The sequence below is a fragment of the Ostrea edulis genome, chromosome 2, assembly GCF_947568905.1.
Source record: "Ostrea edulis chromosome 2, xbOstEdul1.1, whole genome shotgun sequence".
Taxonomy (NCBI): Eukaryota; Metazoa; Mollusca; class Bivalvia; order Ostreida; family Ostreidae; genus Ostrea; species Ostrea edulis.
Genome location: NC_079165.1, coordinates 51,080,176 through 51,105,808, shown reverse-complemented (window position 1 = coordinate 51,105,808; position 25,633 = coordinate 51,080,176). Strand labels below are relative to the sequence as shown.

Sequence of the window (25,633 nt, the reverse complement as noted above, 5' to 3'; positions counted from 1 at the left end):
TTGACACACAGGTGTTAATTAGCATACTCTGGCACCAGTGATGACCAGTGTGCATGTTATCGTTAAGAAAACATCACCAATCCACCCCCTCAAATATTTAAGTAACAGTTAAAGTGAAGATTTGAAACAGTAGGTAGTTCTTGTTAAATTAGGGAAGTTGAACAGAAACTGTTACATCTTCACCAATTCAACAGAGTCATTTGTACATTATTTATTTAGTATGATGACTTATAAGTATATTACATGTATAAACTGATAATGTATGTGATGAATAACAGTATTTACCATAATGGCCACTTAAACATTTAGATTGACCAATAACACAGACTATAATGACCAATAACACATACTATAATCACCAAACAAATTTCAATTAACCAGTATTGACCAGTTTTAACCAGTATTGACCACCTGCCTGGTTAATACTGATATTGACCACTTTTTTGCCAACCCTGCGGTCTTCAATCAGTTCTTTTATAATTTTCTTTAACAGTTAAAAATGTTTAAAAACTAAATATAAATTGCTGTTACATTCTCCAACAAAATCCTGGCGGGCTGGACCTGAATTTGTACTTTATTTGTTTGACTTAATTCAGGTTCCATTCATAATTCTATCAACTTATATGTTAGTCATGTTGTTAGAAGGTATATTACGTGTCACTTAAACTCATATTAGATTTTATTCAGACACTTTTTTATATCATACCTTTCAACTCTTTCTTTACATCTGTCTTAATCTGGACACAACTTTTGTGCTTCTCAATGCATTGTCTTGTCTGCAAACACCAAACACCTATATTTCATTATATATCCTAAATATATTGTAACAGTATTTTAATCAAGAAAATTGTGCACCGAGCAAATTGATGTCTTAAAAATTTCAAATAGGAGTAAAATTTCAACAATTACATCCATACGTATTTATGCATAAGTACATATTTCAATATCTGCTAGTGCAGGAAGATCAAAAAATATTAAACTTACCAGAACCAATGCAATGGAACATGTTGTCAGCTTGAACAATATGACAGATCTATCCGCTTTGGAGTACCCGAGACATCCGAGTCAGATTTGTCATGTAATGGGTAACAACATGTTGTTCTTTATTCAAAGTCCTTGTCCATGACTGGCATAGGCATGCAGATGAATGTTAAGTCTATGCTGATGCACACCAGTTCGGTTAACAATTAACAATGATTCTGGAATTTACACAATTTCTTATGGACATTTGAGAATCCTCAAGTGTGATGAAGTATACTTCTTGCAATCCTGATGTAAATAAACTCCCTCTTTCCTTGAAATTTTCACCAAGGCTATTTATCTTCCACCACTTTCCACCCACATGTTGTTGTGAATCATTCTTTCTTACCTTCTTCACATGAGAGTTCCACAAAGGGAGATAATTTTCTGATAAAATTACCGAATTTTATCCCCAAAATAAATGACTTTCTTTTTATTTGCAACCGAATTCCTGTTTACTAGTGATAATTTATGCATAATTCTGTGTTTTAAACCATGAAACTATTTATTCTAAGCGTTTCTTTGGGTTTTATAACTCACTAAAAATAGCATTTAATTTGAGAATTACATGATCTTACTACTTAAAACACTATACGACTTAAATCTGGATAATAAACTTAAAAGTTATGTTCACTAATTCAAAGATACCGTTCGAAAAGACTATGAGGAACTGAAATTATATGTTATTATTCTGCTTTTGATATTTTAATGACTAGCTGAAATTACCCCATTTATGCATGACATTGATGTGTATATTGTGCTAAAAATAGAACGACCCATTAGGTGTTAGTTCGGGGGGTTCTCATCGATTTTGCCACAAAATATGATTTAACTTGTAAAATACTTTTGAAATATCATAAAAAGCTTTGAAAATTTGATAACACCTTACATAATAATTTTTTGGTTTTGCATGGTTTTATCGTAGACAGCCTCTTAATAATAATAATAATAAAAAGAAACAATACAATCAATATAAGGTCTCCCGTTGAGACGGAAGACCTTAAAAAGAAACAATACAATCACTATAAGATCTCCCGTTGAGACGGAAGACCTTAATAAAAACAGTACAATCACTGTAAGGTCTTCCGTCTGAAACGTAAAACCTTAATAATAATAAACAGTACAATCACTATAAGGTCTTCCGTCTGAAACGGAAAACCTTAACAATACAATCACTATAAGGTCTTCCGCTGAAGACGGAAGACCTTAATGATAAAAAGAAACAATACAATCACTAAGAGGTCTTTCGCTGAAGAAGGAAGACCTTAACTAGAAACAATGCAATCACTATAAGGTCTTCCGCTGAAGACGGAGGACTTTAATGATAAGAAACAGAGTATAAACAATATGTTCCCAAACTTTGTTTGGGGAACTTAATTACAATGGAAAAGGACCGATTTTACAAGATAAATTGTGAAATATACAATACATAGGGACATTTATAGAATACCAGTGGAAAAGATTGAATATTACAACGTTTTATATATCATTATGATAAGTTTACACATTGCCATATCAAAGTGCCATTCGTTTGTTATTTTGTCACTGTATGATACAAGTCACATAGTTCTCCAAGCATACACCCCAGTTACATGTATATAACAATCGTATCACTAGTTGTATTGCGGGGAAAAGAATGTAGACTGTCAATGCAAATCGTCTTCCAGGGATGAATGAGCTTCATCTGGACTCGGTACACAGGCAGATCATGACCATTATATTTTTGTATACATGTATATTCTTTAATTTTTGTATTATAAAATGTTTTTGACAATCAATGTCCAGACCATTGATCACTTGGGCAAGCGAATATACTTTACAAACATGCACTAATTCTGATCTAACGGACAGTGCTTGCTTTTGTTTCACAAATATTGTAAACACATATGCATCTGTCGAGATATGAATTTATTTCATGAATATGGACATTATCCTTTTGTCTTTCCAGACGCAGAACCCTGTGTGGTCTACAAAACAAGAAGTTCCAGACACACAGACCCTTCTTCAAATTTTCATTCCCTTGTCGTTTATCATTACCCTAATTATGGTACTCATTCTCGTTTTCGCGCGAAGATCACACACGTGTCCCAAAAGAAAGAGGAGAGACGTCATCATCCGAAATAATGAGGACATACAGTTGTTAGATAGAATGAACTTTGTGAACAAAAATCCGACATATTTCATGACTTCACAAGAGAAAGCAGAAGACAAAAAGATGTCAATAACAGAGATCCCATTCGAAAAAGTGAAGATTTTAGAGACGGTAGGAGAAGGGGCCTTTGGTCATGTTTATAAGGGTAAGGATTTTTAAAGTCATCATGACTATATGTATATTCCATGCAAAGATCAGATATACATGTAGGTCTAATTCTTTTAATATGGTACTTTTAAATATACCGGTTGATTAAAATCGACAATTGAATTCCACTGCAAAGCGGATCCATTCATGACATACCGGTAGTTGTTTTACATAATTCAATCAGATGGGGCTCATGTTCAAATATAAGAATGAAAGTAGAAAAAAATTGAAATAGTGTGCGTTCATGAATATTTTTAGTTTTGGCAATTACTGAATCGCACTGGTATGATACGGGCAATGTTCACCAAAAAGTACACATCAGATGCTCATTCAAATGCAGGTGCTTGTGCATGTAATTTGTCTTTACTTGTAGGTTTATATTACACCTCAGATCCCCCTAGTGCAAATGATGTGGCAGTAAAAATTTTGAAAGAAGGAATGTCAAACGAAGTCAAAGAAGACTTTGAAAGAGAAGTTGAAATCATGAGCAACTTTCATCACGATAATATTTTGAGTCTTCTCGGAATTATTACAAAGGGTATAATTTTTAACTATGGAAAAACCCCACCTAAATCTTATGGGCAAACACAGGTGAAACGGCACTAGTAGTGAGCAAATCATGAAATATAATAACATCACTATTTCCAACCCACAAAATACCCGAGAAAATGTTGACTACGTATTGTTACATTACAGATGTTGGCGATTCACCGCACATGATATTCGAATACATGATTCATGGGGATCTTGCTGAACTTCTTCGCAGAAATGATCCGGTGATGCGAAAGAACGAACATGATTTCAAACTTCAAAAAGTATGTTTTCTACAAGTGTGATTTCCTATTCACGTCAGATTCCTTACAACTGACTTTGTCCAGTGTGTATAATTACGTTAATTCAAGACATAATGGGTTTGGTTGAAGTCCTTGTATTAATCCACAATGAAGGTACCCATTTTGAATAAACACGTTCGTTAATACCAAAAATATTGATTATCACAGTTTCTCTCCGCGTTGCCAATAAAGTAATTTACCTTTTTGTTGGCTTTGAAATATCTTACTTAACGGTAAACAGGATAATACTAAGAAATGACTAATAGACAATGTCGCCTACATATTTTCTATTTTGGATGATGCCATTTTTATCCTAAATGTATTATCCTAGTCTTGATTTGTTATGTTGCCACCCTGTGTTACCACCCTGAGGCAGATGCTCATATTCTTATTAGTTTTCAATAAAATACCCGAAAATAGCAAAAACGAGAGTAAAGTGTTTGGACACACTTTGGCGGATCTAAGCCATTTTTTTTTATTACAGCTACAGATAATACGATATGAAGTAAATCCGTTGTTTATCGATGCTTGATTTTGATTTTGTAGAGGAAATAAGTTTTGATAATTGTTAAATAAATAAAATATGCCTGTTCCTTTCTTCAATTCGTAATTTTAGCATTGAATCAGCCTTATGGAAATCTCCAGAATAAAGCGCCCATAACGAGGCAATATCATAGATGCTTAGGTATATAACCAATTACACATTCTCGGGCCTTTTCGGCAAGACGACAAACAACCCGAGAAGCTGCAATAAATTTACAGTATGATCAATAATAAATAAATAAGAAATTTACAATATGATCAGCAAAAATTTATGTTGGTGTTCAGTGTTAGTTACATTTATGATAGTTTTGACTAGGCCCATCCCAGCAGGCACTAAACGTTGAATAAACGTTGATTAAACGTTTATCTTCAACGTTAAAACAACGTTGATTTTGAAATTTGAATCAACTTTGAACTTCAACGTTTGATCAACGTTGAAGTTCAACGTTTAATCGATGTTTGAATTCAACATTGATTAAATGTTGAAGTTTGACATTGGATAAATGTTGATTAAATTTTGAAGTTTTAATGTTTAATCAAAGTTACAAGTATAACTTTTAAAATTGATTCTGTTGAAGATCTACAATAAATCCTGCAACATATAATCTGTCAAAGTACTTTTTAAGGGTAAATGGTGGGACATGAATAGTACTTGCATATGCTAAGACACAACATGCATGCCATCTACATGTATACCGGCTATCCACACTTCAGGTGCCTGTGCATTGCACAACTTAAATTATGTATTTTAACGTGCGAGACCTGAGCGGTCTATTAAGTAATGGATACAAGACGAAGATGGTCTATTATGTCAGATACGGGACTGGTACGAGCCGGGTAGCGGCGAGTGATCAGTCCCGTATCTGACACAATAGACCATCGGAGTCTTGTATCTTACTTAAAACATTGTTCTATCTAAAAACAAATGCATTTAAACGCCCCCCCCCCCCCCAAAAAAAACCCACTACAAATATACATTGGTATAGACAAATATATTTACACCTTTCGTTTCTGATTTGTTTTTAATATTTATTATATTAGGAATTCATAAACTTTAAAGGTCAACTCTTGTCTTTAATTCACAAAAAAACTGTTAGCTCATCATTTCAATTGTCATAATACGATACTCCTCAAAACAGGGTTTTGTTCTTCATGGAAAGCGATTCGAACGCTTTTATTGTCTGAAGACTGTACTCAACAAAACAGGATGTCTTTTTTGGGTGAATGAGGGTACGTAAAGGTGTTCGGAAAGAATCTTTTAGATAAAACAAAACACTGATTCCCCACGTTCCTTTCTGGGAACCCTAATAATACGGTACTGACACGTAGGCCTATAACTGGTATAAGAACAGAAGCCGAAGCCCTATTTAGCATTTAGTCCGAGTGCCTTGAAGAAATGGATTCAGATGATTGAAAAGTACATGAGTTTGCGGTAAGATTATTCATTATTTCTACTAAGTCTCCTAAATATATTAACATTTTTTTTTCACATTGTTTATTTTGTTTGTTTCATTTTTGTTGTATACAAATTTCTTTTTAATCATTTGTAGCCCCAACAGTGGAAAATGCAATGCATTATATCTCAGACCAAAAATCGCTCCTAAGGGGAATGTATGGTACGACGACGTCCCAGTCGGGGTACATCAACTGCAACATATTGTGGTCAAAATGTGTAGAGAGGCAGGATTTGATGGGGGTTTTTTTTTTTTATTTTTTTTTTTTTTTTTTTTTTTTTTTTTACAAATCACTCTTTTCGGGCTACTGCCGTCACACGCCTATATGCTGCGGGTGTTGACGAGCAACTTATAGCGGGCAAAACTGGTGACAGGTCATCAGCGATTCGCAACTACAAACGCACCTCCGAGGAACAATTACAGAGTGTAAAGTGATTTGATTCAGAAACCGTCCACAGTGTCCCTGCCGGAGCCGAAGAAAGTGAAGCTCAAAGAAAGTGTTTCCTTTGGATCGAGAAAAGAAATAAACATCACTACCGGGGATGTAACAGTGAATTTGCGATTTTAATGTGCATATGTTTAAATGAATGTGACATGGATTTATAACTGTGGTACTAAACGATTTCATATACAGTAAAATCGGATTATACACGAAACACTCATTTCGTATAATTTACTGGAATATTTCACGCTTTGAATATTGTATTTGATAAATATGTTTTCTCGCACAACGAAGAGTGGTCTTTGTTCCTGGTTTTTACTGTCAGTCCAGTATTTCTCATAATATTGGCCTGCTCTTAATAATACTGGACTATGTTCAGTACAGTATGAAAAATAAAGTACTGTCAAGACAAAGGACTGACGTCACAACAATGTTTTAACAAATGGGATCGTACTCGGTTTGCCCTAATCTCGGCTGAGATTCGGCTAGACTGAATATTTGGACTGACGCCTTCACTGAATCTCGGAGCAGTCCTTTATAATTCATGTCTGGAAATTTACTTTCAGCTTCGGCCGGTTCTTACAATTAGAGATGTTTCTGAACATGAATCGAATATGAAGATGAACATGGATCCGATATGGAACAAACATGAAACTGATACATCCCGATCCCGATGCTTAAACCATAAAAAAAAAACCATAAAAAAATTAAATCCCTTAAGGTAGCTCACTACACTAAAGCTTTTCCTCTTTATGACACCATGTCACAAGATCGCGATTTAAATGTTTTGTAAAATAATTTGTATCGATCAATTTGTATATCATCGTAGCTCAGTGGTTAAAGGGACTGATTCACGATTTACCCAAAATTTTGTTTTTCACTTTTAATGATCAAAATCTACTGTCTAATGTGTTTGAAAGATTTCACATGAAAATTAAGGTTATACATCATCACAGAAGCTCATTTTAGAGAGTTTATTATTTGTTTTGTAAACAAAGATTGCGATATGTTATTGTTTACGGAATTTTCAAAAGAAATGGATATCGATCTAAGTATTATTATATCTTTCATTTTTCAAGCATTTTTGGGGTGAAAAGTGTTATCTAAAAGTTAAAATTTGTGACTATGTAAAATTAAGATGCATTATATTACAAAATCAATATTTCACTTGTTTGTTTGTTTACATAAAAAGACTCGAGTCTTTGTTTACATAACACATATTTAAGGCTAAAATATTGCTTTCATTCATGCATTCAGAAGGTCAAAATTTTGGCTGTCAACATTAAATGAGTTATATTTCTAATGTTTAACATCAAAAATGAAAAATATTTTTATCAAAAATCGTGAACCAGTCCCTTTAAAGCATTGGGCTGAAGAACCGCAGATCTCGAGTCTTTTGTTCATATATGTTTTTAAAAAAATTGTTTTGAAAATCATGTTTTTACCCGAATTTGCATTTTCTGCCTTTTGTCATACATGTATACATATTATATATCATCATATCTTTTATGATTAAATCAATTCGTATTGATTTGAGAAACTATTTCAGGATGTAGTGAGCCACCTTAAAAATAAATGGATGGTATTACAATTCTCTTTTTAGCCATCTGCTTTTTAGATTTTGTTAGCTAATAGAGTAGTATGTAAATTAATGATAAATGTTCGTTATTCTAAAAAACAGATTTTGTTCATTGAATTGCCAAATAGGCACAACTTTAGCCAGATATGACGTCTCTCCATGACCCATATGTCTGAAATCGTCATCAAAAGACGATTTAAAAAGGAGAAAGATTGTGTGTGTGTGTGTGTGTGTGTGTGTGTGTGTGTGTGTGTGTGTGTTGTGTGTGTTGTGTGTTGTTGTTGTTGTTGGTGTGTTGTTGTTGTTGTTGTTGGTGTGTGTGTGGGTTGTTGGTGTGTGTGTGGGTTGTTGGTGTGTGTGTGGGTTGTTGGTGTGTGTGTGGGTTGTTGTGGTGTGTGTGTGTGTTGTTGTGTGTGTGTTGTGTGTGTGTGTGTGTGATCCTCGAGAAGATGTGTGCATGGAGAAAGAAACAGGATGTGTTCTTCGTAGAGAGAGAGAGAGAGATGGTGAAAGAGAATTATCATAGTTAAAACAATTTCAGTAAACCAGTCTTTTTCTGTTTCTTCGCTTTCGCGGAGGCGATGATACTTTCGCTTATTCTAATTAGTAAATTTTTTATCAGTTTATATGACGTACATATAGTGGTCAAAATTTTCGTTTGTACGGAATGTTACGAGCTTTCTATTGGACGTTTGATGTTAAGCAATGACACGCCCATTTTCACAGAACTACCCCGGTATAGGTAAACTATACTCGGATACACCCCTTATATCACCAAAGACCACGTGAAATTTTATGAACATTTAAGGCAACGAGGAATTATGTACACATATATCTCACTGGTGTAATTCCAGTAATGCAGGGGTGGGGGTCTCAAGTCCCCTTTAATGTGTAGGTAAGCGTATCGTTTCGCTCACCCCCTACTCATTTTGGTCTAAACAGTAAGTAAGGGATGTTAAATATGAAACAGTTCTTTGCATGTTAAAAAAATCCCTAGCAAGCAAATTAACATGAGTTCTTCCCGAGCTCTTCTCCATCCCGCGAGTACCGCCCGGTGAATGCTCGTATTGAACATTATGAACGACTAGTGACATTCACACTTCAAAGAATTTGTCGTGTTACAGTGTCTATCTTGCCCCGCTTTATCTACCCGATGGTGATGTATTGATGATTTCTTGTAACATACTCAATTGAAGACGGCGAAACTGGGTACTAAATGTAACTCATTGCGGATGATTGGAAAACATTGGATTGAAATTCCAATATTAATGTGCTGTTTCTAAATTGATTTAAAATCCACTTAGTTTCATCCTCATTTTGTACATAAATGAATACTTTTACAAACGTATTTTTATTAAGAATATGAAAGGGACTATGCAAAGGAGAATATGTTTATGTAAAAGTGGATTGAAAATCAACTTGGCAAATTTCTTCTGTTTTTATTATAACAGTTAAATGAATAAAAATACTTAGTTTTGCTCATCACTACCTGACTTAATTTGTATATTGAAAATTTGAATTTTTGTAATACTTATTTTTTGTCAAACGCTTGTTTACAGGCCAATGCAATAGGCGGATACTAACTCATCGCTGGCTCCTATTTCTAAGTATTTTACATGAAATTCGATATTCTTTCAGAAACACCTCAAATGTCAGATATACGCAAAATATAAAATATAATATTACAGTTTTCTTTTTTAATGGGCAGATCATTTTGTTCTTCCTCTTCGGCACATGTTGCTGTGTGTAAAACTTGAAATAACGCGTGCATTGAAAGGCATTTCAGAAAGCAATATCACAGGGTTTTACCGTAACACCGGATATCTCAACGTTACTTGACAATTCTGCATGGAAATGTTTATACATATAAATATATTTAGGTAAAAACTAGGCTTATTTTCATTGTGTTTATTTATACTCTTTTCGAACATCTTCCTTATCAGCAAAACTCACGTGCTACCTGTGGTTTCAATCGGAAAAGTGTGCGTGTCTTTACCAGCGCTCAAAACGTTTCATACGATAGAAAAAAATTACCACTTCAACGCGTTTGCTTGTAACACACAAAAGACTTGCTGGTTTTCAATGTTTTTCACTACAACTTTCAGTACTGCAAAAATCGTATATTTAAAGAGGTTACACAATGCTATTATGATTTTTGATAAATTGTGTCAAACCTGCATATCATCATTATTGAATTTCAAAATGAGGGATGAGGTCCAAAGGGTTTGATCTCCCACCTGGGCTATCTATGCAGTGTTCTGAATATTTGTATCTCGCAAGTATTTAATTCTATTAGTAAAAAACAATATCAAAATCAATGCATTTTTTCATATAAGATCATGAAATTCCCTAACCCATTAAATTCAGACCACGGGCTTGTTTTACATATTGTATATGTAGTAATGTTTCCACCGTTTACAAATTACTTTATGAATAATTGTAATAATATAATAATAATAATAATAGCTAGAAATGATCTCGTTGCGAGCAACGAATAGGTCTTCCGTCCACTTTCTGACGAGATAGGATCTTGACTGGGAACATTCAATTAGTGAAGAACAAGTATACATGAAAGGAATAAACAGGTATTTCTTCTTTTTTTTTAAATAGTGATAAACATGTACATGTAAGACGTGATGTATCAATTACAAACAATTTCGGTTTTGTTTTATTCACTTTGAGTATCTATGGCGTCCATAAAACGACTAAAAATTCCACATTTACCGCATTGGAATTTTCGGAAAACTTCCGGTTTCGAACAACTTCCGGTGGAAATGGTATGACTGAAAAAAACCTCGGAAATCTTAGATATTTAACGAACGGATGTGAATTTTGAAAAAAAAAAAAATCACTATATTCTGAAGGTGGGTAATATCAATTATATTTGCGAAAATCATATCAAACACTTGATTTGTAAGCGAGAGATAGGATAGCAAAGAAAGAACAATTTTTCGAAGTTTCTCTAAAACCCGGAAGTTTAAACTTCCGATAAGTGTAATATTTTCTGAAACTCCAGAAGACACTTAATTATTCCATGCACATTTTGTTTCAAAAGCGTAAATTTCATATTTGACGGGGTTTTTTTTCACTTCCAGTGACGGCCGGAATTGACGGACCACAATGATAAATGTCATTACAAAACTACAAGTCACCATCTATCATCCTTGAAAGTTTTAAGACTCAATCTTTGACCGTTTATGAGTAAACGCCCGGACAAAATGTCATTTGAAAAACGGAAATTTGGCCCTAACGAACGAAAGGAAGTGAACTTTGCAAAAGTGTTAAAGGATATCCTAGATATAGATAATGTCAATAACATCTGTAAATATTTTATGAAACAGTTGATAGATAAGCGAGATATACAAGGTCAAAGAAAAACCAACTTTTTCGAAGTTTTTCTCTAAAAACCGGAAGTTGCTGGTTAAAATTCCGGTAAGTTTAACATTTTCTGAAACGCCAAAAGAGACCTAATTCATCTATGCAAGTTTTGTTTCAAAAGCATCCGTTTGAAATTTGACGTTTCTTTTGTTCACTTCCGATGACGACCGGAAGTGACGGATCGCAATGATAAACCTTATTACAAAGCTACAAGTCACCAGCTATCATCCCTGAAAGTTTCAAGACTCAATCGTTGACCGTTTATGAAAAAACGTCTGGACAAAATCTCATTTTATAAACGATAAATCGGACGTAACCTGCGACCGGAAGTAAATTTTCAAGAATAGAAATGACGGTACAAGCTTCAGATAGCAACGCATCAACCCTGAAAATTTAAATCAAATCGATCCAGCCATCTCCGATAAATCCTCTGCACAAAATCGGTAAGAAAAAAAAGAAAGAATAATAACTAGAAACTAGACACTCATTACTGGTAATAAGTAGGTCTTCCGTTTGAACACTTCCGGTACCCAGCTTTCTGTTCTTACAAGAATCATTCAAATATATCAGTGAATGTGCCTTTTCAAGACATGAGAGATGTGTTAATGAAGTTTTCACCCATTTCTCGTCACTTCTGGTGACGGCCGGAAGTAATATTCAGATGTGTTTTCCCATAAACCACGGCGACTCTCTATTGTCTATATTCCCTGAAAGTTCCACGTCTCTATTTGAAAGAGTTCTCAAGAAAAAGAAGTAGACTAAAGAAAGAAAAAGTAGTGTCTTACTACCGACCGGAAGTGAATTTTGAAAAATAAAATTGTCTTAACTTTAGATGTTGATACTGTTCTTAAGATATTTGAAAATCATATCAAACACTTGAAATATAAACGAGATTTATGAGGGACACAAATACGAAAGGTATAAGAGTATTTTATCGAGAAACCGGAAGTAGCCGTTTTGACTACCGACGGGGTCAACATTCTTTGAATACTTTGATAGAGACTTAATAAACTAGTGTAGGTTTCAATTTAAAAGAAAAAGTTTGAAATTAGTGATTCTTTCAATCACTTCCGGTTACGACCGGAAGTGATTACGAAAAACAAATTAATGTGCATGCACTATACAATCGAGAGATCTATAATACCTGAAAGTTTCATATGTTCCTCTTAAGTCGTTTTTGAGATTACCCCCGGATAAGATGATTTTTTTAAAAATGGAAATCGGACATATCTTACGAACGGAAGTAGATTTTGTAAAAATGAAAGATCGTGTCTAAGGGTACTACAATTCTCAATCATCTTCGTAATTGCAAGAAAATCCATTGAGCCATCTCTGAGAAATCGTGTTGAAAAAATTTGAATATAGTAAATTTTTCAACTACTTCCTCTTGAAACCGGAAGTGACGTCTACTCATATACATGTTTAAAATGGACTATTGCTAATCTATAACCCCTGCAAGTTTCAAGTGTGTATCTATACTCGTTCTGCAGATATCAGGGAAACAAAGTCTGAATTCGTCCACACCATATCTAACGACCGGAAGTGAATTTTACAAAAATATTTGACGTTACTCTAGACATATATAGTGACTATAATATCTGTAAAACTCAACTCATTAACTTCCGAGATTTATGGCACTGAAAAATGAGAGAATGAATAGACTTTCTTTGATATAACCGGAAGTTAGAGATTCAACTTTCGGTGGGGTCAACATTTTTTTGAGAATTAGAACGAGACCTAGTAAATTGATATAGGTTTCAATTTGAAAGAAAAAAGTTTGAAATTGATGATTCATTTAATCACTTCCGGTGACGACCGGAAGTGACGGCGACAAAAAATATTACGTGCATGCACCAAAGAGAAAAGAGATCTATCATCCCTGAAAGTTTCATTCGATTATTTTTAGTGGTTTTCAAGTTTACCCCCGGACAAAGTTGCTTTCAAAAACCGGAAATTCGGACGTATCTCACGAACGGAAGTGAATTTTCAAAAAATGAAAAAACTGCCTCGAGGTACAATCGTTGTCTATAATCTGTGAAAGTTTCAGGAAAATCCATCCAACCGTCTCGAAGACGAAAGGGGAAAAAAAATAATAACTAGACACTCATTACTAGTAATGAGTAGGTCTTCCGTTAGACCACTTCCGGTAAAGAGCTTTCTATTCCTACGAAAACCATTTAAATGTATCAGAAAATGTGCCTTAACAATGAATGAGAAATGTATTATCGAATTTTTTACTCCTTTCTCGTAACTTCCGGTGACGACCGGAAGTACTATTCAGATGCGTTTTCCTATAAATAACAGCGACTCTTTACTCTCTATATTCCCTGAAAATTTCACGTCTCTATCTGAAAGAGTTCTCAACAAAAAGAAGTAGACTAAAGAAAGAAAAAGTAGTAGGTTACTACCGACCGGAAATCAATTTTGAAAAACAAAATTATCAAAACTCTAGAAGTTGATACTTTTTATTAAGACATGTGAAAATCATATGAAATACTTCAAATATAAGCGAGATTTATGAGGACAAAGAGACGAAAATTAAAAAGGTATTTTATCAAGAAACCGAAAGTAGTTGTTTTGACTACCGACAGACTCAATATTCTTTTGACACTTTGAAAGAGAGTTAATAAACTAGTATAGGTTTCAATTTAAAAGAAAAAGTTTGAAATTTGCGATTCTTTCCATCACTTCCGGTGACGACAGGAAGTGACGGTCGACATGTTCAATCCCCTACTGCACGCTTACAAACGGAGATTGATCATCCCTGAATATTTGATGAACCTATATTTTACCTTTTCCAAGAAAAATGCTGGACAAAATTCCTTTTGAGAAACAGAAAATTGGCCATATTTTCCGACAGGAAGTGAATTTTGTAAAAACAAAAATAATTATAGCAAGGCAATTTCATAAGACATTATTCCTGAAAATTTCAAGAAAATCTATCCACCATCTCTGAGAAATCACTCGAAGAAATCGGAAAATCGACATTTTTTTTAAATACTTCCGGTATAAACCGGAAGTGACGGACGAAAAAATTGAATGTATGTGTACAATGGACTAATGTTAGTTGATCAACTCTACAAGTTTCAAGCGTCTATCTATATTCATTATTGAGAAACTGAAAAAACAAGGTTTGAATATGTCCACCCCATATCTCACGACCGGAAGTGAATTTTACAAAAAAAATTATATATATTCTAGACATTTATAGTGTCTATAACATATGTAAAATTCAAATTATTGACTTGTTTTATGACCGAGATGTATGGCACTGAAAAATGAAAGAATGAATAGTCTTTCTTTGATATAACCGGAAGTTGGAGATTCAACTTCCGGTGGGGTCAACATTTTTTGAGAATTAGAACTAGACCTAGTAAACCGATATAGGTTTTAATTTGAAAGAATAAAGTTTGAAATTTATGATTCATTTAATCACTTCTGGTGACGACCGGAAGTAACGGCCGACATTATTAACCCCCTGTTGCACGCCTACAAAGTGAGATCTATTAACTCTGAAAATTTGATGACTCTATCTTTTACCGTTTCTGAGAAAAACGCTGGACAACGAAAACAGCTAATAACCGTATTTGCCGACCGGAAGTGAATTTTACAAAAATATTTGACGTTACTGTAGACATTTATAGTGATTATAATATATGTAAAACTCAACTCATTAACTAGTTTCATGACCGAGATTTATGTCACTGAAAAATGAGAGAATGAATAGTCTTTCTTTTATATAACCGGAAGTTGGAGATTCAACTTCCGGTGGGGTCAACATTTTTTGAGAATTAGAACTAGACCTAGTAAACCGATATAGGTTTTAATTTGAAAGAATAAAGTTTGAAATTTATGATTCATTTAATCACTTCTGGTGACGACCGGAAGTAACGGCCGACATTATTAACCCCCTGTTGCACGCCTACAAAGTGAGATCTATTAACTCTGAAAATTTGATGACTCTATCTTTTACCGTTTCTGAGAAAAACGCTGGACAACGAAAACAGCTAATAACCGTATTTGCCGACCGGAAGTGAATTTTACAAAAATATTTGACGTTACTGTAGACATTTATAGTGATTATAATATATGTAAAACTCAACTCATTAACTAGTTTCATGACCGAGATTTATGTCACTGAAAAATGAGAGAATGAATAGTCTTTCTTTTATATAACCGGAAGTTGGAGATTCAACTTCCGGTGGGATCAACTTTTTTTTGAGAATTAGAACGAGACCTAGTAAACCGATATAGGTTTCAATTTGAAACAAAAAAGTTTGAAATTGATTATTTATTTAATCACTTCCGGTGACGACCAGAAGTGACGGCAACAAAAAATATTACGTTCATGCACCATAGAGAAAATAGATCTATCATCCCTGAAAGTTTCATTCGATTATCTTTAGTGGTTTTCAAGTTTACCCCCGGACAAAGTTTCTTTCAAAAACCGGAAAATCAGACTTATCTCACGAACGGAAGTGAATTTTGAAAAAATGAAAAAAAACCTCGAGGTACCATCGTTGTCTATAATCTGTGAAAGTTTCAGGAAAATCCATCCAACGGTCTCGGAGAGGAAAGGGGGAAAAAAATATAATAATAATAACTAGAAATGATCTCGTTGCGAGCAACAAATAGGTCTTCCGTCCAATTTCTAACGAGATAGGATATTGACTGGGAGAATTCAATTAGTTAAGAACGACTATACATAAAAGAAATAAACATGTATATGTAAGACATGATTTATCAATTATAAAAAAATTCGGTTTTGTTATATTCACTTTCTAGTATCTCAGGAGTTCATAAAACGACTAAAAATTCCAAATGGAAAACGTAGGAACCCACACTAAAAATTCCCATGAAAAATACTGAGTTTTCGAACAACTTCCGGTTTTTAACCACCGACTTCCGGTGAAATGGTATGACTTATTACAATCTAACAAATAATGTTATGAGCATTAGAATTTTAAAAAAATGAAAAATTACATATTTTTAAGATACTTCCGGTGGATGACAGAAGAGACGGCAACAAAATTGAAACACGTATGTCACATTTACAAGTCACCACCTAACATTCCTGAAAGTTTCAAGACCCAATCTTTGATTATTTATGAGAAAACACTTGGAGAAAAAACCCCAGAAATCGTAGATATTTATCGAACCGAAGTGAATTTTGAAAAAAACAATTCACTATACTCTAAAGATGGATGATGTCATTTACATCTGTATCATATGAAACACTTGATTTATAAGCGAGAGATATGATAACAAAGAAAGAACAATTTTTGAAAGTTTTTCTTTAAAAACCGGAAGTTATTGTTTAAACTTCCGTTAAGTGTTACATTTTCTGAAACTCCAAAAGACACTTAATTATTCCATCCACATTTTGTTTCAAAAGGTTAAAATTGATATTTGACGTTTCTTTTGTTCACTTCCGGTGACGGCCGGAAGTGACGGATGACAATGATGAACCTTATTACAAAGCTACAGGTCACTATATATATCTTCCCTGAAAGTTTCAAGACTCAATCGTTAACAGTTTATGAGAAAACGCCCGGACAAAATGTCATTTGAAAAACAGAAATTCGGCCGTAACTTGCGACCAGAAGTGAATTTTGAAATAGTATTAACGGATTCTCTTGATATGGATAATGTCAATAATATCTGTAAATATCGTATTAAAAGGTTGATAAATAAGCGAGAGATATGATAACAAAGAAAGAACAATTTTCCGAAGTTTTTCTCTAAAACTGGAAGTTGCTGGTTAAAATTCCGGTAAGTCTTACATTTTCTAAAATGACGAAAGAGACCTAATTCATCTACGCAAGTTTTGTTTCAAAAGCATAATTTTGAAATTTGACGTTTCTTTTGTTCACTTCCGGTGACGACCAAAAGTGACGGATGGCAATGATAAACCTTATTACAAAGCTACAAGTCACCATCTAACATCCCTGAAAGTTTGAAGACTCAATCTTTAACCGTTTATGAGAAAACGCCCGGACAAAATGTCATTTGAAAAACGGAAATTCGGCCGTAACTTGCGACCGGAAGTGAATTTTGAAATAGTATTAACGGGTTCTCTTGAGACGGATAATGTCAATAATATCTGTAAATATCGTATAAAAAAGTTGATAAATAAGCGAGATATACGAGGACAAAGAAAGACCATTTTTTCGAAGTTATTCTCTAAAAACTGGAAGTTGCTGGTTAAACTTCCGGTAAGTCTAACATTTTCTAAAATGCCAAAAGAGACTTAATTCATCTACGCAAGTTTTGTTTCAAAAGCATAATTTTAAAATTTGACGTTTCTTTTGTTCACTTCCGGTGACGGCCGGAAGTGACGGATGGCAATGATAAACCTTATTACAAAGGTATAAGTCACCATCTAACACCCCTGAAAGTTTGAAGACTCAATCTTTAACCGTTTATGAGAAAACGCCCGGACAAAATGTCAACTGAAAAACGAAAATTCGGCCGTACCTTGCGACCGGAAGCGATTTTTGCAAAACCAAAAAATGGCCGTTCTAGACAATCCTATTTTATATCTATTCTAAAAATTTCATGAAAATCTATCCATCGGTTTTTGAGAAATCGCGTGCACAAAATCGGTAAGAAAAAGAACAATAATAATAATAACTAGACACGATATCGTTTCGAGCAATGAGTAGGTCTTCCGTCCGATTTGTTGATGCACTCGGAGTTTAAAAAAAAAAAAAAAAAGACAAATGAGTCCCAATTTAGTTTCCGACTTTAAGACACTTTAGATATAATCAATTTTTCATATCATAAGCTTCTGAAGCAAAGTTGCGGTGAAATTCGTTTGAAATTCCACTCTCCAGGCGAGCCATAAGGCCCGCGGGCCTATTTCTTGATGTCATTTGTTAGCCCTCTATAGACTCAACAACTTTAGTTCTATATGTCTTTACAAAATATTTACCTGTAAAAAGTTATTGAGATCGACCGATATCGACAAAAAATCGACTCTACAGGCGAGCCATTAGGACCATAGGCCTATTTCTTGATGTCAATCGATATATCTCGATAAACTGAACAACTTTTGTTCAATATGTCCTTACAAAATATTTACCAGTTACAAGTTTTTGAAATCGACTGATATCGACAAAAATCGACTCTACAGGCGAACCATGAGGCCCACAGACCCATTTTTTGATATTGATCGATAGGTTATGACACATTGAACAACTTTTGTTCAATAATGCTTTTCAAAAAATATGTCGTTTTAAAGATATGAGGCGTCAAATATTTACGATTTTGGCCCTTAAAATCTCTAATTACGTGACATATGACCTACTTTTTGATTTGATAAGATCAAGCTCGTTGAGATGAACATTTCCGCTTCTACAACTTATTATAAAATATTAACAGTTTCTGAGATATTCTCAAAAACATTTGGACCCTTCTGAACCCCTAATTTAAAGGGCCAGCCCGTTTTGCTTGATATCGTAAGAAAGGCCTTGTCATTTTAAACATTTTTTGCTCAACAAGTATTTAGAAATTCTTTACTGTTCTCGAGTTATCTCTACAAGAAATATTTAGGGGCCAAACTGTAGCTCCCTAACGGGGCCACATAGGGAAAAAACGAAATGTACATATTGTTTAGATTATCATTCTGAACAACTTTTGTTCAATAATGCTTTTCAAAATATTTGTCGTTTTCAAGATATGAGGCGTCAATTATTTATGATTTTGGCCCTTAAAATCCCTTATTACGTAACATATGACCTACTTTTTGATTTGATAAGAACAAGCTCGTTTAGATGAACATTTCCGCTTCAATGACTTATTACAAAATATTAATAGTTTCTGAGATATTCTCATAAATCTTTAGACCCTTCTGGGCCCCTAATTTAAAGGGTCAGCCCCTTTTGCTTGATATCGTAAGAAAGGTCATGACATTTCAAACATTTTTTGTTCAACAAGTATTTAGAAATTCTTTACCGTTCTCGAGTTATTTCTAGAAGTAATTTTTCGGGGCCAAACTGTAGCTCCCTAACGGGGCCACATAGGGTAAAAACGAAATATGCATATTGTTCAGATCATCATTCTGAACAACTTTTGTTCTTTATTGCTTTTCAAAATATTTGTCGTTTTCGAGACACAAGGGGTAAAAAATTTATGGTTTTGGCCCTTAAAATCCCTTATTACGTAACATATGACCTAAATTTTTATATGAATAGATTTGGATTGTTGAGATGACCATTTTTTGTTCTTTGACTTATACCAAAATATTAACGATTTTTGAGATATTTGATCTAGACTTTGAGCCCTTCTAGATCCCTAATTTAAGGGGCTAGCCCCTAAATCTTGATATTTTCGAAAAGATCTCGTAAATGTGCACAACTTTTGTTCTATATGTCTTAACAAAATATTTGCAAAAAAAAAGATATTGGAGATGAAAGGTCAAAAATCGCCGAAATCGCCGAAAAATTTTGGCATCCATTTTTTCAGGTCCAGGCGAGCGTTTAGGCAAATCGCCTCCGGTAAAATCGAATCCCCCACAAATCTTCTAAAATGTTTACTCTATCTTGTGTAGAAATTTCAAGACTCTAGCTTCAAAACTAACGGAGGAGATGTGTGGACAACAAGGCCCCTCAAAAAGTCACTAAAAGAGAGATAACTCCTGACCGGAAGTGACGTCAAGCACGAAATTTTGCAAGCAAAGTCTCGTCACCAAAAGACATCTTTCCTGAAAATTTCGTGAAAATCGATCGAGAAATGGCTGAGAAAAACGCGTGTACTACCAAGGAAAATAATAATAATAATAATAAAAATAATAATAATAATGAAGAAGAAGAACGCGAACAATAATAGTAAGGTCTTCCGCAGGAGACGGAAGACCTTAATAATAAACAGTCCAACGGAAGACCTTAATAAACAGTAGAATCACTAGAAGGTCTTCCGTTGGAGACGGAAGACCTTAATAAACAGTAGAATCACTAGAAGGTCTTCCGTTGGTAACGGAAAACCTTAATAATAACTAGAAACTCATTACTAGTAATGAGTAGGTCTTCCGTTTGTTCACTTCCGGTAAAGAGTTTTCTGATCCTACAAAAACCATTCAAATATATCAAAGAATGTACTTTAACAATAAATGAGAAGTGTATTATCGAATTTTTTTACTCATTTCTTGTAACTTCCGGTGACGACCGGAAGTACTATTCAGATGTGTTTTCCTAAGAATGACAGTGACTCTTTACTGTCTATATTCCCTGAAAATTTCACATTTCTATCTGAAAGAGTTCTCAACAAAAAGAAGTAGACTAAAGAAAGAAAAAGTAGTAGGTTACTACCGACCGGAAGTCAATTTTGAAAAACAAAATTGTCAAAACTTTAGAAGTTGATACTTTTATTAAGACATGTGAAAATCATATGAAAGACTTCAAATATAAGCGAGATTTATGGGGACAAAGAGACGAAAAGTAAAAAGGTATTTTTTCAAGAAACCGGAAGTAGTCGTTTTGACTACCGACAGAGTCAATATTCTTTTGACACTTTGAATAAGACTTAATAAACTAGTATAGGTTTCAATTTAAAAGAAAAAGTTTGAAATTTGCGATTCTTTCCATCACTTCCGGTGACGACAGGAAGTGACGGTCGACCTGATCAATACACGCTTACAAACGTAGATTGATCATCCCTGAATATTTGATGAACTTATATTTTACCTTTACCAAGAAAAATGCTGGACAAAATACCTTTTGAGAAATAGAAAATCGGCCATATTTTCCGACCGGAAGTGAATTTTGTAAAAACAAAAACAATTATAGCAAGGTCATTTCATCAGACATTATTCCTGAAAATTTCAAGAAAATATATCTAGTCACCTCTGATAAATCACTCGAAGAAATCGGAAAATCGACATTTTTTCAAATACTTCCGGTATAGACCGGAAGTGACGGACGAAAAACTTGAATGTATGTGTACAATGGACTAATGTTAGTTGATCAACTCTACAAGTTTCAAGCGTCTATCTATATTCATTATTGAGAAACTGAAAAAACAAGGTTTGAATATGTCCACCCCATATCTCACGACCGGAAGTGAATTTTACAAAAATATTTAAATTTACTCTAGACATTTATAGTGTCTATAACATATATAAAATTCAAATCATTAACTTGTTTTATGACCGAGATTTATGGCACTGAAAAATGAGAGAATGAATAGTCTTTCTTTGGTATAACCGGAAGTTGGAGATTTAACTTCCGGTGGGGTCAACATTTTTTGAGAATTAGAACGAGACCTAGTAAACTGATATAGGTTGCAATTTAAAAAAAAAGTTTGAAATTTATGATTCATTAATCACTTCCGGTGACGACCGGAAGTGACGGCCGACATTCTAACCCCCTACTGCACGCCTACAAAGTGAGGTCTATTAACTCTGAAAATTTGGTGACTATCTTTTACCGTTTCTGAGAAAAACGCTGGACAACGAAAACAGCTAATAAGCCGTATTTGCCGACCGGAAGTGAATTTTACAAAAATATTTGACCTTACTGTAGACATTTATAGTGACTATAATATATGTAAAACTCAACTCATTAACTAGTTTCATTATCGAGATTTATGGCACTGAAAAATGAGAGAATGAATAGGCTTTCTTTGATATAACCAGAAGTTGAAGATTCAACTTCCTGTGGGATCAACATTTTTTGAGAATTAGAACGAGACCTAGTAAACTGATATAGGTTGCAATTTAAAAAAAAAGTTTGAAATTTATGATTCATTAATCACTTCCGGTGACGACCGGAAGTGACGGCCGACATTCTAACCCCCTACTGCACGCCTACAAAGTGAGGTCTATTAACTCTGAAAATTTGGTGACTCTATCTTTTACCGTTTCTGAGAAAAACGCTGGACAACGAAAACAGCTAATAAGCCGTATTTGCCGACCGGAAGTGAATTTTACAAAAATATTTGACCTTACTGTAGACATTTATAGTGACTATAATATATGTAAAACTCAACTCATTAACTAGTTTCATTATCGAGATTTATGGCACTGAAAAATGAGAGAATGAATAGGCTTTCTTTGATATAACCGGAAGTTGAAGATTCAACTTTCTGTGGGATCAACATTTTTTGAGAATTAGAACGAGACCTAGTAAACCGATATAGGTTTCAATTTGAAAGAAAAAAGTTTGAAATTGATGATTTATTTAATCACTTCCGGTGACGACCGGAAGTGACGGCGACAAAAAATATTACGTGCATGCACCATACAGAAGATAGATCTATCATCCCTGAAAGTTTCATTCGATTATCTTTAGTGGTTTTCAAGTTTACCCCCGGACAAAGTTGCTGACAACAACCGGAAAATCGGACGAATCTCACGAACGGAAGTGAATTTTGAAAAAAGGAAAAAACTGCCTGGAGGTACACTCGTTCTCTTCAATCTTTGAAAGTTTCAGGAAAATCCATCCAACGGTCTCGGAGACGAAAGGGAAAAAAAAAACTAGTTCTAATTGTAACGGGGACCGTTACATATGTTCCCCAAACCTCCCCCAATTAAAAAGTGATGTCCTTGTGAATCTATAGCAAAACATCATTTTATTTTAGCCTTTAATTACATGTAGTACGTTCAATATGGTCATTTCAGTACCAAAAAATGAAAGAAAGCGTTGCACGCGCATACACGTGCACGCGTGTATGATTCCGAATTTTTGTTGATGTCGTTCATCAGGCATTTGTATCATATACCCACAGTGTGAATTTCATAACGTTTCCACCAAATATAAGGAAGTTATAGCGATTTTAAAATCGTCCAATCAGAATTCAGCACACGTGCATGCACGTGCTGAGCAGTATTTCTAACCATAGCAATTTGTAAGGAGTACCAAGACACATTTAAACCATTAATATCAATATAATTTGATGAAAAACAAAAACGTTATTGTCCTTTAAAAATTGAACATTTAAAAAACGTTGCACGCGCATGCGCGTGTGCGTTGGCATTTTTTTGTTACACCAATATATAGATACACATATTGTCTACGTATGCTGTGAATATCATCTCATTCGCTTCATAAATAAGATAGTTACAAACGTTTTAGTATTATCCAATCAAAATGAAGCGCACGTGCATGCGCGTGCAAATTGGTAATTTTGACCATGCAAATCAGTTAAGGGTCTCAATATCTACCTATGATATGAATTTCAAGCCATTTCAATGAACAACAAAAAAGTTAGACTGATTCCAAAGTTAGTGTACAAATTTTGTAATGCACGCGCATGCGTGCGCGTGCACGCGCATGCGTGCGCGTGCTGACAAAAAAACTATTATTTTTCATATGTACAAATGATATACTATCATCCTATTTAGGTTTTATATCGCTTCCTTCAATATTCTGATTTTCCATTTTTTGTACCAAAATTGCAATTCACGTGCACGCGCGTGCATGCACGTGAAGACAAAATGACTATCACTATGCACATCTACAAAAGCTATACTATCATCCTGGAAAGTTTCATATCGATCCCTTTTGTAGTTTCTGAGATCACTACCGGACAAAAAAGTACCGGAGAAAAAGAATAATAATAATAAGAAACAGAGTAAAAACAATATGTTCCCAAACTTTGTTTGGGGAACATAATAATAAACAGTAGGATCACTAGAAGTTCTTCCGTTGGTAACGGAAGACCTTAATAAGAAACAGTAGAATCACTATAAGGTCTTCCGTGAAGAACGGAAGACCTTAATAATAAGAATAATAAGAAACGGAGCAAAAACAATATGTCTCCGACACTTTGTGTTCGGAGACATAATAATAATAGAGGAAAAGAAACATAAGAATCACTATAAGGTCTTCCGTTGAGACGGAAGACCTTAATAATAATAGAGGTAAAGAAACATAAGAATCACTATAAGGTCTTCCGTTGAGACGGAAGATCTTAATAAGAAACGGAGCAAAAACAATATGTCTCCGACACTTTGTGCTCGACACTTTGTGTTCGGAGACATATTAAGAAGAAGAAGAAGAAAATAAGAATAATAAGAAACGGAGCAAAAACAATATGTCTCCGACACTTTGTGTTCGGAGACATAATAATAATAAGAAGAAGAAGAAACGGAGCAAAAACAATATGTCTCCGACACTTTGTGTTCGGAGACATAATAATAAGAAACGGAGCAAAAACAATATGTCTCCGACACTTTGTGTTCGGAGACATAATAATAAGAAACAGAGTAAAAACAATATGTTCCCAAACTTTGTTTGGGGAACATAATAAACAGTGCAATCACTAGAACGTCTTCCGTTGGTAACGGAAGACCTTAATAAGAAACGGAGCAAAAACAATATGTCTACGACACTATGTGTTCGGAGACATAATAACGAGCTATAACTGTGTTGGGATACCAACACAAATGTCCCCGAACACCTACCCCTGTCAGAAATGAATGTTGATGCCAGAAATGGACTCAGAATCCTCAATAAACCCTAGGAACTAAATTTGGTTGAAATCCGAAAAACTTGATTTTTGGCAGCCATTTTCTTAAATGGCAGCCATTCTGAAGAAATGGGAAATGGAATGGAAGGAAATACTGATGCTAGAAATGAACTGTGGACCTTCAATTGACCACAAAACCCAAATGTCATATAGATTTTAATACTTTCAAATATATCGGTACATTGGTGGCCATTTTGAAAATGGCGGCTATTTTTTTTCTCTTGGTGTTGGAAATGGACTTGGGGTCATCAACTTACCCTAGAAATAGAATTTAGTTGAAATCCGATAACCTTGATTTTTTGACGTTTTTTTGGCCGCCATTTTGAAACGGCGGCCATTTTGAAAATTTGGAAAGTTGATTGTACCCCTCCTCATGACCCCTATAATCTCACAAAGATTCAAGTTGATCTCTTGAAGCACTTTCATAAAATCGTGCGGACAAATTTCTCACTAAAGAAGAGGAATAACTAGTTATAATTGTAACGGGGACCGTTACATATGTTCCCCAAACCTCCCTAACTAAAAAGTTATGTCATTGTAAACCTATAGCAAAAATCATTTTATTTTACATTGTATGTTGATATTTAATTCCCCTCGGCCCCTTATTTAAGGGATTGG

The 25,633-nt window shown here is 34.3% G+C and overlaps 1 protein-coding gene across 1 annotated transcript in view; it reads left to right on the top strand.

Annotated features, from left to right (window-relative positions):
• Window positions 1-2,932: 2,932 nt before the first annotated feature.
• Window positions 2,933-25,633, top strand: part of LOC125679960 (tyrosine-protein kinase transmembrane receptor Ror-like) — a gene marked incomplete at its 5' end in the record, with an annotated part of 32,466 nt that continues 9,765 nt past the window's right edge. The window contains 3 exons of the mRNA XM_048919412.2: window positions 2,933-3,317; window positions 3,693-3,857; window positions 4,016-4,134. Coding sequence (XP_048775369.2) covers window positions 2,933-3,317; window positions 3,693-3,857; window positions 4,016-4,134 — 669 coding nt within the window. The remainder of the gene's footprint in view (window positions 3,318-3,692; window positions 3,858-4,015; window positions 4,135-25,633) is intronic.